This window comes from Copadichromis virginalis, linkage group LG8 (genome assembly GCF_057382275.1).
Source record: "Copadichromis virginalis isolate Kocher_CV1m ecotype Utaka linkage group LG8, C_Virginalis_male_GT1.1, whole genome shotgun sequence".
NCBI lineage: Eukaryota > Metazoa > Chordata > Actinopteri > Cichliformes > Cichlidae > Copadichromis > Copadichromis virginalis.
Window position 1 is genome coordinate 6,767,615 of NC_140625.1, and position 14,911 is coordinate 6,782,525.

The window sequence follows — 14,911 nt, forward strand, 5'->3', positions numbered from 1 at the left end:
AATCTGCAGGACACTGGCCCTTGAACGCCTTGAGTACCCCCATCCCTGCTCTAGAGGAAACAGTGGGTAACAGGGAAGAACTTATAGTCAAAATTTGAGAACCCTTCATCCAAATTAGGTCAAAATCAGCACTAGACTTGCTTGCATTCATAGCAGCACACCCACCAAGTCTGAAGCAGATCAGATCCACTGCTGTTCGCACGAGCAAAGAAGAGACAACAGACTTTCAGAGATTTCTGGAATTAATAGTAAGATTTATTGAGCTAGAGAGAGGAAAGCATTGCCATGTCTTATATAGCACAAATAAACAAAAACACAGCTGCAAAAACAAGCTCATGCCTGAAAAATGTTTGCAGGAAGCTTGAGACAAAGAATCAAATAATCTATAATTCAACTAGAGGCATGCGTCAGCCCGCTCTGCAAATATCTGCCTCGTCAGCGGCACTGTTTCACTGCACTGAAGCTAAAAGTATCATCATTCACAGTGCGCTCATGCTGTAACTTTTTAATGTTTATTTGTCATCAACAATTAAAAAAAATGTAAAAAAAAAAATGAATGGATGTAACATTACAGGTTTAAACTGATCCCCAACTTTATCCAATGAAGTTTGAGAGGAGTTTAAACCCATGGGGAAAAACGTTGTTCATTCTTTAAATGCTCATTTTTAAAATATAAAGAATCAGATACTGTATGTTTCTATGAAGGCAGAGTAACAGGAAAGTGTTTAGCAGATGGACATGTCGAAAGAAGAGCAGTTCCTGTTTGGGATTTGACGAGGCACCTCACAGAAAGACTTTTAGTCCAGAAACAGCCACGCGATTCTAAATCAGTAGAATAAAAGCGTGAGCTCTGTGAGCTGCCGAGGATTAGGACTGATCCGTTTCAGTTCCAGAGGCAGGGCCCCGGGCACAGGCACCGCTGTTTCGCATCAGCAGGCCTGATCACCAGGTCTTTGACCACCTCCACAGTCCCAAAAACAGGGTACAGTTCCTCTGTGAACTTCTCGGTATAGGTGTACAGGTGGGAGCGCTTCTCCACGTCGTAGAAGGACAGCTGGCCCTGCTCATAGTCCAGATAAATGCCGACTTTCCTGGGCACCAGGCTTTGAGGTAAAGGCGTAGCGGGCACCGTCAGGGCTTTCAAATCTGTGCCTCTCTCCAGACGGAGGGTCAGGTATCCCGTATCTGTGTTCAGCGAGCGGAAGCCCTGCCTCACGGCCGAGGCTTTGGCCACTCCCAGCCGCCAGTCCCGCTCGCCCACCTCCACCTCCCAGTAGTGGCGTCCAGAGGCGTAGCCCTCCTGGCCCACAGCACACCACCAGCCATCGAAGCGTCGGGGGCATCGTGGGATGTCGCGGCGCTCCAGGCCGCACCGCATTCGTTTTTCATCATCTGAGATGAGCAGGCCTGAGTGGGCCGATTCGGAGTCCAGGGTGACGTCCTCTGTGGAATAAAAGGGCGGGATTACAAACTGCAAAATGATGTCACAGTAAGGTGAAAAACAGAAAAGAGATTTTCATACCTGCTGCATCACAAATCCAGTTCCACACTGCAAAGAAAAAGAAGAGAAACTCCGTTAGCTCATTGTTTTGTACAGTAGTTTAAAGAAGGCATGCAAAATTTACCTTCACACGATAACACACAAGCAACTTACATCCACCCCACTGTACTCAAAGCCCTGAAGTACAAAGGGGGCTGAAGTACTTGTGAAGTATTACTTTATAAGTATAAATATAACTACATGTAATTTCAAGAGCTGAAAAACACATTAATGCTTTGTACAAAAAAAATGCAACCAAATGAATTTTACGCCCACTCCCCTCACAGCCGCTGTGATCCACAGCCTTCTGTGTGCCCACTGGAAACATTTTGAAAACTAGTCCACGGCTTAAAGTTGTTCAGTGTGATCGGTCCCAACTATTATACAGAGCATGAAAAGTCCAATGTATGCATGAGTGTTCAAATATGACTATATGTGCAATTTCTTTTGACAAAAAGAAGAATAACAGCTACAAAATGAGCCCAATATCAACATGGAGGTAAAAGGAAAACTCTTTCTTGTCACAGCACTTTGTTAGGTTTACCATTATTATTCTCATTATTTGTTTCTGTTATTCTGTGCCATATTTACATTAAAATGGTGCAGTTTTTAAACTAATATATATTCTATGATACAGGTGCTCCAAGGTGGTTGTAGGAAAAAAATCCTGCTGAACATAAGCTAGAGTTTTGGATCTAGTTTATGACATTTGGCATAAACATTTTTTCAGTTAATGTTATGTGTCTGAGGATTTCAGAAAGAGCTGAGGCTACAGTTCACACAGACTGCTCAAAATTGTAAAATAGAAGAAAGGGAAAATGTTGCCTGGTCTGATAAGTCTCCAAATTTGAGTTAAGCAACATAAAGGATGGATCAATCCTGCCTTGTATCAACAGTTCAGGTTGTTACTGGTGGTGTAATGTTTTCTTGTCACGCTTTGGGCCACTTTGTGCCAACTAAGCAGCCTGTCAACCTGAGGATGGGTGGCTTCCTCTATGACTACCCTATACCCATCTTCAGACGACTGCCTCCATGTCAAAACGCTCAAATCATCTCAAATCTGTGTCTTGAGCATAGCTTCACTGTACTCAAAGGCCTCCACAGTCACCAGCCAACAGTCAGACTGTACTGACATATAGTAAAAGTGCATAATCCAGTGGCGAACCATTAAAAAAAGACTGCATTTGCTAATAATCGAGTTTAAAGTTTATCGTTACATACTATAGATTTCAGATCATATAATCCTATACAGAGACATTAAAGGGGTCATTCATTTATTCATTACAGTGAGCTTCTGGACTTACCGCCGTGGGGAATGTAGCGCACAGCGTCTGAAAGAACAAACAAAGACTGATTAAAGACAGACAAGTGTTCCACTCACAACTCAAACCCTCCTACCAGCTTGTTTCCTAACATGCTTCCAATCACATTTTTATAGATTAATTCTAATTAAATATTCAGTGGAGTGTATTCTGTTACCACACACAACAGCCACATCACCGAGTGACTCGTTTCACATCCTGATTTTGCCAAGTGGTTTTTGTGCTGACACCAACATTTTGTATGTCACCCACTCAGTCGTCTGTGAGGCTTTATAGCTGCGCCTCACTTCAGCCTAGTCGGCTACGTTTTATTTTGGCCTTAGCTCTGAAGTCAGGGTTAGTCAAACTATGATCATCAAATGTTATTTTCGCATTATTTTAATTACATAGAGAAAGATAAAAAGGTCATCAGTTTTAGCTGGTTGTAACCCGGGCAACTGAGCCTATGAAAAGTAAGACTGCCTCATCATGGAAAAATGCTAATCCTATGAGCTAATATGTAATTTAACAAAAGCCACTTTCAGCTGCTCCTTTATTCACATGGGGTCACACGGCAGGTGGCCCTTTCCTGTTGGAACCTCTCAAGGATTTATGTCTCACCATGATAATAAATGTGTACTAGTGATAAACAGGTCTGAACACCTTCACACTGGTCTAAGCTTTAAACTGACCATTAGACTAATGGTAGAATTACTGCAAAGCTAGAATATTCTTTATTTATTTGATGAACTTCTTGTTTTAAAATGTGAAGTAAGTGACTAAGCCCATAAATTTATTAGGAAAATAATTACTGAGGTCTTGGGCTGTGATATATAATATAGACACTGATAATATCTGTGTCGTGTCAGCCTCCGATGACTTCTTTCACCGCTTCAGGCAAAAACTGGATAAACTGAGGAAACTGGATACAATGCTGCTGCTGCTGCACCGTGTTTCAGCAGACTCACACTTCTAATTAGGTAGTGTGTCATAAGTGACAGTAGCTCATTGGAAACTGTTCTTCAGTCATTAATATTTATAAATGCCGCAAAGCTGCAAGCATCAAAGAAACATTCAGTATTTTTTCTGTATTGTCAGAAATGTCGGTATCACAAATGTTCTGGAAACTTTGTGATATAGCTTTGAGGCTATAACGCTGAGTCCTACCCAGACTCTGCTTCTTCTACAGAAGGCATGTCAGTGTGACTGAGGAGACCCTCAAAGTATTCCTCAACTGCAGCGGTGTGAGCAGAGCGGAATCGCTTCAAGGCCAACCAAAAATCTTGTTCCATGGCCTCGCCGGACTCCTCCCACACCTGAGAGTTTGCTCGAACTGCTGCCAGAGCCACACTCTGCTTGGCGTGCCACTACATGACAGCTGCCTCTGGAGTCCCGCAGGAGAACCAAGCATCAATCACTGACCTGCGACCAGGTTTGTTTGAGTGTCACCTGCACTTGTGAACACGGTGTTTGTTATGGACAAACTGTGATTTGTCCAGAGAACATAACAGAGAACAGGCGGTTCCTCCCAGTCATGCTCCTCCAAGTCTCACTGTCCATGCCCATGTGAACATTAGTAGCACAACGGAGATTCCAGGTGGGGCACTCAGACACACTAAGAAGACTAGGTACTCTGAAATGTCACTGAGTAAATAAGGGCAAAAGGCAACCAGGACCTGTTTACTGGCCCAAGGACAGGAGGAAGTAACCCTCTCATCCACTGGGATGAGAGGGTTGAGCCTGAGCTAGTGCACGAGGCTAAAAATATCCCAATATTTTTTTTCTTTCAGACGAACAAAACAAAAACAGATTTATCTAACATTTGTCAAGCATATTTATCTACTTGTTCACTTTCTGCTTGACTCAGTAGTGGTATACTTTTACAATACCACCAGAATAACATATAAAAAAGATAAAGACCCCATTCTTCATAATTTAATTAATTAAACCAAATGTATTGTCATTTTATTCCCTACTTTATTTTCATTGGCAAGGATGGGGAGAATCCCTTTTTTCACATGTGCAGAACAAGTTTTTGGTCGAAGCAGCAACAGGTATTGTACAAATGTTGGTTTCTGACTCATGACCACTTTGCAAGATCAGGATGTTTTGTTTCATATTGTTAAACTGGATGAGATCCACTCACCAATGTTCTGACTTTTCTGCTTCTTCACCAGCCACTGCTTTGTCACATCCACCTACAAAGACACGCACACACATACAGAGTATGTCAAGGTAGACAGTGGACACATTCAGGACAAGGTGAGCTGAACAAAGAGATAAACAGATTAGCATGATTGTCGTGCAGCCTATATGCAGCATGCTTGACACACTTAGCCCAGATATCGAATGTGAGAATGTCATGCAAGTGTCGTTCATGTTTCGAATCACCTAAGTTAGCATGCTTCTTATCCCATAAATTACACCACAGAGTACAAAAACATTTAATGACGATCACTTAGCGACAGATATCAAGACCTTTATGGGGCTGTCGGCGTTCAGCACGGCCAGCATGACGAGCTCCATGGCCGGGAACAGGTTGGGCAGACGGCCCCTCTTCCACTGGAACTCCAGGTCATCCAGCATCATGAGCACAGGCTCACCTGGCCACACAGTGGGCTGAAAAAAGAGGTTTAGAAACAGTTGCTTCGAATTTATGGCCAGAGCTCAAGCACAGTCCGATTATCATGAGATCATTGTCAAGGGCACGATTAAGCCTAATCATCTTTATCAGATGCAACGACGGAACTGGGTCAGACTTTAATAACCATCCATGTCCCGTAAGAAAGTCACCTGAGGTCTGCCTTTAATATTCCGGGTCCAATCCATGATGACCCGTTTATGGGGGCCCATGTCGTACTCGCCGCCTCCCTCAAGCATGCAAAGAAGGTGTCCCTTCCAGTCCTTCTTCTCAGACTTCTCATACTGGTAGTCTGATGTGATTGTCCTTGGCTGAATAAAGAATAGAGACTTTTAAGAACATCCATAAAAAACACAATTTATTTCTGTAAATGGCTGCTATCTCGTACCTGCACTCTTTTCTCCAGCACAGCAGCCCATTCCACGATGAACTCCCGGCACACGCTGGCTGTCCAGATGTCCTCTCCGGTCCAGATGTGACACAGGATATTTGATCTCTGAGGTACAAAGGCAATGCGAATAAATGCAGAAGACTCTAAGTAATAAAGAGCAAAAAGGGAGAGAGGAGAAGAGCTTACCTGGCAGATTCTGTTGAGTTCCCGGGCCAGCTCCATAATAAACAACTGACTTTCCACCAGAGGCTCCTTCTTCTCAAGCTTCACTTTTTTGCGAGACTCCTGGAGCAAAGAAACAGAAAATTAAAAGGGAAAAGAACATCATGACTTCCAGAACATTTAGCCCCCGCAGCAATTACTGTGGGAGGATTTGTATACCTTGAGTCGGATCTTGAGCTTTTTGGCTGGCTCGATGAGGAACTGCAGGCACTCTTTCACCATGCTGGCAGCTGGAGTGCGGGGCCGATGCCCTGTGGTATGATAATAAAAAACCTTTAGCACGCTGGCACTCATTCTGTCAAGAGCTGGAGCTGACTGCACTCCGTCGCCCACACAAATCGATGAGGGTGCAGAAATGGCTAACGCGCGAGAAGGTGGCAAAAAGGTGAGGTGGCGGAGAGAGGAGCACTCACTGCAGAACTTTTATCACAGCTCTGCACTCAGAGTCCACAGAGAGCTCATTAAGATCCCCACCGAGCTATCATTAGGTGTTGAGCCCACTCGCTCAGCCCACTCACTCCGCATAGATATATATATATCCATGAGACCACACAGTGGGTGGCAAACAGAGATGTAGCAACATTAAAAAAAATATTGCACAGTAACAGGATTTCCTGCATGCGTGTGGATCGATGCATCCTGAAAGTGGGAATTTATTCCCATGGAGACGTGAGCACAGCAGAGCGCTTTTAATAAAAACACTGTGGAGCCATGGTGGGGGTGGAGGAGGAGGAGGAGGAGGGGTGGGGGGGGGGGGGGTCCTTGGACCAGTTTGCTGTTGAATCAGCAGTCAGTCTGACAAGCAGAGGGGATTTGCTGTTCTTGCTGTGATGTAGACGCAGCAGGAGAGCTACAAAAAAAAAAGAAAAAGAAAAGAAAAAAGGAGGCAACAAACACTGAGGAGCACAAACTCAGGACTGAGTTGACCTTTTAGAGAGTAAATTCTGACATTCATAGGTATGCCTGCTTTCTGCCTATTGAGTATGCATATGAATTTCTTCCACCCGCATCCCTGAACTGTTAGAAACGGTTTTATGGAAAGGGGGTTGGAATCAGTTATACAGTGTTATTCAACTATAACTTCCAATCAACTCCCTTCTATAATTTTTAAACATTTATTTACACCATCATGAGTTTGCGCATGTCTGATACCAACACCAACCACACTAATGCATCTTGATTTGTAGTATTTATTAATCTCTCTTTCACTATATATGAGGGCAGCAGATGTCAAAGCGTTGCTTGTCTGTAACTGACTCATGTTTGGATGGTGGGTTTATTTCTGGCAGCGGAGGCTGAGCGTGTAGGTGACAGAGGAGCTGCAGGATTAGAGGAAATCCGGGATTATCGGTGCTGTACAAACGCAGGTAGTGACTTTCTATATTGGGAGTGAGTGACAAATCACTGCATGCAAGTTGGCATCAGAACAAACACACTGCACAACAACAGGCTCACGTTACCGTACAACAGTGTATCCATACACACCGAATTTAATTATTTGTTCCCAATTTGTAAAATATTATTCTTAATAATAAATAGAACAGAATTTCGAAATGCCAGTGTTGTAAGGTTAAAAAATGAGGCCTCTTGCACATGAAGCGATGTTTACAAAAAAGGACATAATCAAAGCAAGCGCACACATTATTCCATGTAATTAGGCCCTGTGCACCGGCAAAATGCAACCAGTTTACCAGTTGTTTTTTTATCACCTCGCTCTAGAGGGAAATAAATAACACCTCACCTTGTAACGGATAAATTCCCTTCAGGAAGAAAACTCTACGCGGCTTTTCTGTGATGCTTTCGCGAAACTCGGTTTAATTTTTTAGTGCTCCGCCATCCTCCACAGCCTCACCGCTTCCTTCACCCATCCACAACTGCGGCACGAGAGACAGCGCGCGTGCTCTTATCAACCACCGCCTCCACTGAGCGGCAGTTCCAAAGGCGGGCCGCTAGAGGCCGCCAACTAGCTTTACAGAAACGGAAGCGTCGCAGAGTTTTTTCTATTTAAAGATTAATTTACTTTTTTTTTTAGCCCGAAAATACATTTTATTTATTTATTCTAATTTAAGTAAGTCAGCGTTAAATAGTCTAGAAAGAGCACTGCGACAGCAAACAGCCTGAGGTGGACTCGAACACACGCCTTTGTTTACCAACGGAGATATTATAGGCGAGAGACGCAAAGTACTAAGGCTGCAAGATCACCGACCAAATAACTAATACTTGTCTGCCAAATGGTGAGCTTCGCTTCTAGAAGGACCTTGACTATATAAACTCGCTGGGTCTTTATTATCGTGTCCATAAAAATCTTAAATTAACGACTAAGATTCCGTTTGTCTGTTTTCTTTTCTTCCTTTATATTCCCGTAGCCTGTATAGCTTCTGTCACGTTTGAAAATATAAATATTAGCTACTGAAGTGAATGGTTGTAAACACGAACCTACAGTTTGTTTGGTCAACAGGGCGGGGTCTCTGAAGGCAGCACGACAGGTTTACTGTCAGTCAGTGCGCAGGTGTACGTGGTTATTATTTCAGGCGCTTGTGTTTGCAGGTTCAATATTCCTTCGCTATTTATTTAAAATAATAACTTAATGACAGCAACACATCGCCCGTCCTTGCTCACGGTCTCGGGCAGGTACAGTGGAACTGGAAGGTGTTTCTCGATATGTTAGCTTCACGGAAGTGTGTACACAGCGCGCGTCCCCAGAGCGTGCTTAAATGACAGGAGGATAGAAGCGGCGCGTCTCTTATCAAGGACAGGCTCTGATCACAGCTGGACGATCAACATGGCACCCAAAGACCCTCTCCTTGGCTCCCTCAAAGGTAAGCATCATTAATAGATGAGTGATGGTACGATGCCATTGGATCACAATTTCAGTAAGCAGCTGATCGTGACGTACTCATAATAAAACGTACAACTAGAATTGGGTTTAATTTCTGACCCTGCAGCGCGCTATTTTTACGCCAAAAAAGCTTCCGCTACGTTTTTTATCATCAACACAGTCTCTGTTTTAGTGTTGATGAGTGAAATGGCGATGATCACATGGCTTGCAAAAATGCAGTTATGTCATGCTGATGACAACAGATTCAATGTGTGTTGCGTGTTTTTTCCCTTCCCACTCAGTGTGTGTCCTGAACCTGCAGTCAGATGGAGAGACGGTGACAGATTCCAACCCTCACCTCGCCTCCTGCTGTGAGCTGCTGGAGCTGGTCCTCAGGAAGGGACTCCAGCGTCAGTATCATTATTTTGTGTAGCTGAATTCATTTTGAAAGAGACTTCTGCAGTATTCACTCAGGGTGTGTTTCATTTCTCTCCAGAGCCCGTTCTTAGTCTGGTGCACAGAGATTACTGGCACTGCTTCGAACAGCTACCCCATCAAGATGCCTGTGGCAGGTAACTACATCCTGCTTAGTTTAGCAGATGGGGAAGGTTTTTTTGTTGTTTTTTTTAGTGACAGCTTCACTCATTAATGCCCGTCACCTCTCTGTCTGTCTTCTCCCGTGCAGTCTGTCTGCTCTGTCCTTGGCAGTTGAGCAGACCAGAGTTTGCAGGAAGCTGCTCTCAGCTCAGGGCCGAGGGCGCTACCTGCTCAGGCTGGCCCTCAGCCGCAAGGTCCTGCCGCAGTTCTTCACACACCTGCTGCACACTGCCAGACTCCTGGAGGTCTGATACATGGACAGATGCATTGTTCCCCAGTGTTGAGCACACAAAAATGGGATTTTAGAAAGTGTGTTTCTCTAACAGACTTGCATAGTTGTGATTAACATTGTTTCTCTTTCCTTCAGTGGTACAGCCCAGATTTATCAATTCTCAGGAATGAGGAATTTGTGGGTGAGGTTACAGCAGCTTGAACAAAACTGAGGAAGTTCTTGTCAACAACAAAATCTTAAGAGCTGCTGTTCTTCCTCTTCCAGAACCTTTCATGTCGCTGCTGCTGGTGCTCTCACACATGGACTTCAAACTGGACATGGAGGTCAGAGCTGCTACTGTGATTTTTTCCAATCACTTTGAACTCCAATCTAATAAGAATTTTCTTTTCTTGTATACAGAATTGCAGTTTTCTGGATGAGAGCTGGCTCCTGCCGGTAAGAGCATCACAGTAACACTGTTATTATGTTATTTGTCTTTGGATATTATATAAATCCATAGAAGGAAAAAAAAACTACAATCTTAAGGAGGTGAAAGACTGACTGCTGGCTGTTTGTTTTTAGGTGTGTGAGATATACGAAGTTGTGCCCTGCCGGGAGGTAGGGTTGGTTCTGAGGTTAGTATGTTCCAGTCTACAAATATTTCCATTACACTGAGCACGTGGGCTAGTAAAAAAACATCTATGGATCTGCTTCTTAGGTATCTCAGCGGGCGCGTCTTTGTTCTTGACCTGATTCCCGGCAGTCAGGCTGACGTCGACAAGTTCATCGGTGCTGGTGACATCCTCGATGAGATCAATGGGACCTCGCTGAGGAATTCTAAAAGTGGACATGTGAGAAATCCCTCAGATATACAGTGCCGTACTGCATTAGGGCTGTTGTGATATTGCATTTTCATGACACAATTATCCAGCAAAACGAATTCATGTTAAATATATCATGCAATATCCGTGGATATTTCGTGTTTGTGGATCATCTATATTTTGATAAATGCCTTAGATCCAGGTGGGGCAGTCTCCGTGAATTATGTTTTGCAGATGATGACATTGTGACCTATAGTGAGAGTCTGGAAAGATGGAGGTACGCACTATAAAGGAATGAAAGTTGGTGGGAGCAAAATGGAATACATACATGTGATGAGAGGGAGACAGATGGAAAAATAGTGCACAAGGGAGGTGAAGAAGACAGTGCAGGCAGGGTGGAGTGGGTAGAGATGAATGTCGGGGAGGGATTTTTGACAGGATAGCAGCAAGAGAGTATTGATAGATAAATATAGATAGATGTAGATATTTAAGCTTGAGCTGCCAGGCGGGATGCAAAGGTGCTGCATATATATACACTTCTTTACCAGACCTTTTTTACTTGCACTCCCAGGCCGGTGCAGTTCTGTCTCGGTTTAAAGGCTGCCCTTTGTCCATCCGTGTTATAAGATGGAGGGCCCACGACGGAACAGTGTATAGACCCCTTATCAAATTCCTGCGGGCCCTGAGGACAGAGAACCCCACCCTGCAGCTGGGTCCTGCTCCCTCCCAGGAGACAGCAAGCAGAGACCAGAAGCCTCCTCCATCACAGTGTCTCAAAGAGGGAAGGCAAGTGTTAACACGCCATCGCTGCGATCTGTATTCAAGCTGCCGTCATGATGTGACATTTGAGAAATACATTCTGAACAACCTCTGTTCCACAGGATTGTTTACATAGTGCAATTCTTGGGAAAGGCAAACATTGGAATGGTAAATGACAATTTGTTTTTACAGCATTTTCAAACATTCTGCACACACCTCCTGTAACTGTCATTTGTCTGCCTCTCTCAGTTTGGAGGAAAGGAGGTGCTCCAGCATGCAATCCCACAGGTGTTGCAGAAAAACCTACCTAGCAAGGTAATGAAAGCTGTTTCCCCAATTTTCTGCAAAGCACTTATATATGCATAACCCATTTAATTTTCCCTGCAGGAAGTGCTTTTAGATTTGAAGGAAACACATTTGACGTGCACAGACAGAAACAGTAAATTGGTAAGTAGATCTCTCACAAAGATTTGCCTGTACTTTAATTCTCCTAAAGTTTTGTCTTCATTTCTCTCATCAGGAGTTGTTTGAGCACCATTATCCCGAGATTTCATGTGTAGGGAGATATGCACAGCCAGACTACACAGCATTTGCCTTCTGTGTGGCGTAAGTATCACATTTTATATGAAAGCCCTTCACTGATATTGCAGTACATCCTGGCAAAATACCATAATCTAAGCTATTTTATTATTAAAGGCTTTTCCACACATCCCTGTTAAACTAGGCTGCTTGTAGTTTAGATCGCACTCCTCCTACGACAGGATGTCATGATGCAATATACAAGCCTAGTCATTGGCTGGGCCCCCATGTCATCTAAGCACATGATTGGCTGTGTTCACAGAGACTCCCCAGAAACCCCTCAGTCCACAGGCTTTTGCTGTGTGGTGCTACGAGCCAGCAGCATCAAGGAGTGCGAAGACATCGTCTGCAGGATTGGTGAGGCATCACGGCTCTCAGACGCAGTCATGTGCTTACAGGCGTGTCACTCAAACACTAAACACTTGTATTTTCCCCCACCTACAGCCACTGGGTTCAAGCATACGGAATGGTTTGTATGACAAACCAGCTGTGACCAACTTTGTGTTGTAAATAAAAGATGTGTATTGACCATATAGACCTCTTCACTGTCTGTATAGTAAAAAAACAAAACAAAAGGACACACCTCTTACTACTCATAAAGACCTTTAATAGAAAGACATGTGACAACATTTCATAAATAGTATTAAATGTAGCTGCCAAGATTTTATGTTGGAAAAAACATGTTAAAAAGCCATCGATATATGCAGGGGTTTGCCATGCTCTTTGTTACCAAGTATAGAGAATCAACTGAGGTAGCCAACACCCCGACACTAGGCCTTACTGAGCATGACACGCTGGCATTTTGTGGTAAATGGATTAAAAATCCTGCCCCCCATGGAAGATGGACCCCGGCACCCACAAGTTTAAAGTCAAGTGATGTTACATCTTATGATATGACCCACAATGGATAATCTGAAGCCCCCTTCAGACAAACTCTGTCTCCATTGATGGTACTTTGAGTGAGCACAAGTTTGTGTAGTGACATGTAAGTCTCATTCTCAAAGTGAACTTTGTGATCAGATGGGCGCACAAGAGTACAACTGCTTGTGCATCTTTGTGATTTGCTCAGCTGCCGAGAAGAATGCCGCGACCCAATCTCACCACAGCAAGGTACAATGAGAATTCCTAGTGATGCGCTCCAACTGAATAGAAGTAGGATGCAGAGCAATTGGCTATAGGAGGATATAGTTGGGCTTCGCCCCTTTGTGACAATGGAGAACTTATTGTTTCAAACAGTAGCTACACTTTTGTCAATGCTGATAGTTCATACTGCATTTGTGGCAACAACCCTTTTGCTCAGAGGACAATTATATGCATGATAGCTTGCTCTCAACCATTGCTTGCATTAATGAAGCTTAGACATTAGAGCAAACCTAGCCCATATCTAATGATAGACAATTGTATGTCTGCAAGGGGCTCGCACTTGCGGAATGATTGATTTGTGTCAAGTAAAAAAAAAAACAAAAACAACTGTTTAAAAAAAAAAAAAGCCAAGAAAATAAAAGTCCACAAAATGGTTAAGTATGATAAATAGGATCATTTGTCATGACAATGGAGTCATTAGCCACTTAGGCCCTCTCTCCCCTTATCCTACGTGCCAGCTGGATGTCTTTGGGCATGATGGTGACACGCTTGGCATGGATTGCGCACAGGTTTGTGTCCTCAAACAGACCCACAAGGTAGGCCTCACTGGCCTCCTGTTTAAGGAGAGAGAAAAAGAAATTTAAATAAGCTTCTCGTTACAGTGCTATTACTCTGCAGGTCAAATGTTTCACTTACCTGAAGAGCGCCAATAGCAGCACTCTGGAAGCGCAGGTCAGTCTTGAAATCCTGAGCAATTTCCCTCACCAGGCGCTGAAAGGGAAGTTTGCGGATCAACAACTCAGTGGACTTCTGGTAGCGACGGATCTCCCTCAGAGCCACAGTTCCGGGCCTAGCAGATGAATCGAGCAGATATTCAACACTGTAGGCCAGGAAATCTTTATTTCTGTTAGGGGCAACCAGAGTGCCACACACCTGTAACGATGGGGTTTCTTCACGCCTCCCGTGGATGGCGCACTCTTCCTGGCGGCCTTGGTCGCAAGCTGCTTCCTTGGCGCTTTTCCTCCAGTAGATTTACGAGCAGTCTGCTTGGTACGGGCCATGTTGTACTAGCTTTTAGGATAAACGAAAAACAAAAGTCCAGGTCAGAAACTGCTACATCAATAAAGCAGCTCGGCAGAAACGGGTACACCAATTAGTCAAGCTAGCGTGTTAGCCTAGCCTACATGGCTAGCACCGTCGGTTCCCCCTCCCCCCCAAGGCGGCCAACACCAACATAAGCAGCGCTACTTTTATACGCCACCGCAGCTTATGTAACAGTTTCCACTAAAGCGAACTAGTGATTATGTCCTTTAACACGTTTCGCTTAACGCGTTTATTAACATACTGACATGAACGATTAAAAATCTTTTAACGGCCCAAGGTAGCCGCAAACAATGGCGTCAAAACAGTGGGAGCCCAAAACAGCCCAGCCAGTTTCTGGTTTTCGACTTCGCCATTTTCAGTTTCTCGTTGTACCTCAAACAACATTGCTTTAACTCAACTCTACAAATGTTAGCACAAACGGTTATATAAGCTGTTAGCCATTTCGTAAAGATATCACGCTCAAATTTCACGTAACATTTAAACAATTTTAGCATCGTTTGTGAGTTGTAACTTCACTTTATCGAGTCAATGGTGACATTAAACGACGAACCGCAAGACACTCCATTGTTCTGTTTTTAGCTAAGGCTATCGTTAGCAAGCCGACACTTAAACCCTAAAACAAAAATCACAACACATGTCACAGCAAAGACAATACAATCATTAGACGTATTATTCGCAAGAAGAAATACTCACGTTACCTTTTCGACTTTAGTTGAGCGTGAAACTAATCACGAAGACAACACCGGAACCTCCGAAAGCGTTTTCTATGATAGAGGGCAACGAGGCCGACTATTAATACTTTGTCGTGACGTCATACTTGTAAAACGCTACACACTGATTGGGT

At 43.8% G+C, this 14,911-nt stretch overlaps 3 protein-coding genes across 5 annotated transcripts; 1 reads left to right on the top strand and 2 right to left on the bottom strand.

Annotated features, from left to right (window-relative positions):
• Positions 1-233: 233 nt before the first annotated feature.
• Positions 234-8,023, bottom strand: LOC146702595 (butyrophilin subfamily 1 member A1). Of its 2 annotated transcripts, XM_085465529.1 has the most exons (10): positions 7,837-8,023; positions 6,255-6,346; positions 6,060-6,158; positions 5,871-5,978; positions 5,635-5,793; positions 5,320-5,460; positions 4,988-5,039; positions 2,845-2,871; positions 1,523-1,549; positions 234-1,443 (listed from the first exon to the last, which is right to left on the bottom strand). In XM_085465529.1, exons 2-10 carry the CDS (start codon positions 6,315-6,317, stop codon positions 884-886), a joined length of 1,236 nt encoding a protein of 411 aa, XP_085321655.1. In that variant the 5' UTR covers positions 6,318-6,346; positions 7,837-8,023; the 3' UTR covers positions 234-883. The 2 variants fall into 2 exon arrangements, with proteins under 2 accessions (XP_085321655.1, XP_085321654.1); XM_085465528.1 differs by lacking the exon at positions 7,837-8,023 and having other exon boundaries at positions 6,255-6,404.
• A 170-nt stretch (positions 8,024-8,193) lies between these two features.
• Positions 8,194-12,413, top strand: LOC146702596 (uncharacterized). The gene is made up of 16 exons (XM_085465527.1): positions 8,194-8,914; positions 9,216-9,323; positions 9,410-9,485; positions 9,599-9,755; positions 9,878-9,923; positions 10,007-10,065; positions 10,142-10,177; positions 10,304-10,356; positions 10,440-10,572; positions 11,114-11,328; positions 11,424-11,469; positions 11,551-11,616; positions 11,689-11,748; positions 11,822-11,907; positions 12,143-12,237; positions 12,325-12,413. Exons 1-16 carry the CDS (start codon positions 8,878-8,880, stop codon positions 12,357-12,359), a joined length of 1,308 nt encoding a protein of 435 aa, XP_085321653.1. The 5' UTR covers positions 8,194-8,877; the 3' UTR covers positions 12,360-12,413.
• A 53-nt stretch (positions 12,414-12,466) lies between these two features.
• LOC146702597 (histone H3.3A) lies at positions 12,467-14,880 on the bottom strand. Of its 2 annotated transcripts, none has more exons than XM_085465533.1 (4): positions 14,761-14,880; positions 13,897-14,034; positions 13,660-13,813; positions 12,467-13,577 (listed from the first exon to the last, which is right to left on the bottom strand). In XM_085465533.1, the coding sequence occupies exons 2-4, from the start codon at positions 14,022-14,024 to the stop codon at positions 13,449-13,451; spliced, it is 411 nt and encodes a 136-aa protein (XP_085321659.1). In that variant the 5' UTR covers positions 14,025-14,034; positions 14,761-14,880; the 3' UTR covers positions 12,467-13,448. The 2 variants fall into 2 exon arrangements, with proteins under 2 accessions (XP_085321659.1, XP_085321658.1); XM_085465532.1 differs by having other exon boundaries at positions 14,766-14,878.
• Positions 14,881-14,911: the final 31 nt, after the last annotated feature.

What these genes read in the sequence shown, in the direction of transcription:
- LOC146702595 (XM_085465528.1), bottom strand. Translation starts at nt 6,389, where the DNA reads ATGAGTGCCAGCGTGCTAAAGGTTTTTTATTATCATACCACAGGGCAT. An exon ending in AACTCAACAGAATCTGCCAG is followed by an intron (nt 5,979 to 6,059) that starts GTAAGCTCTTCT and finishes TTTGTACCTCAG; the next exon opens with AGATCAAATATCCTGTGTCA. An exon ending in TGCTGGAGAAAAGAGTGCAG is followed by an intron (nt 5,794 to 5,870) that starts GTACGAGATAGC and finishes TTCTTTATTCAG; the next exon opens with CCAAGGACAATCACATCAGA.
- LOC146702596 (XM_085465527.1), top strand. Translation starts at nt 8,878, where the DNA reads ATGGCACCCAAAGACCCTCTCCTTGGCTCCCTCAAAG. An exon ending in TCTCCTTGGCTCCCTCAAAG is followed by an intron (nt 8,915 to 9,215) that starts GTAAGCATCATT and finishes CTTCCCACTCAG; the next exon opens with TGTGTGTCCTGAACCTGCAG. An exon ending in ACTTCAAACTGGACATGGAG is followed by an intron (nt 10,066 to 10,141) that starts GTCAGAGCTGCT and finishes TCTTGTATACAG; the next exon opens with AATTGCAGTTTTCTGGATGA.
- LOC146702597 (XM_085465533.1), bottom strand. Translation starts at nt 14,024, where the DNA reads ATGGCCCGTACCAAGCAGACTGCTCGTAAATCTACTGGAGGAAAAGCG. An exon ending in AAGAAACCCCATCGTTACAG is followed by an intron (nt 13,814 to 13,896) that starts GTGTGTGGCACT and finishes TTCATCTGCTAG; the next exon opens with GCCCGGAACTGTGGCTCTGA. An exon ending in CTGCTATTGGCGCTCTTCAG is followed by an intron (nt 13,578 to 13,659) that starts GTAAGTGAAACA and finishes CTCCTTAAACAG; the next exon opens with GAGGCCAGTGAGGCCTACCT.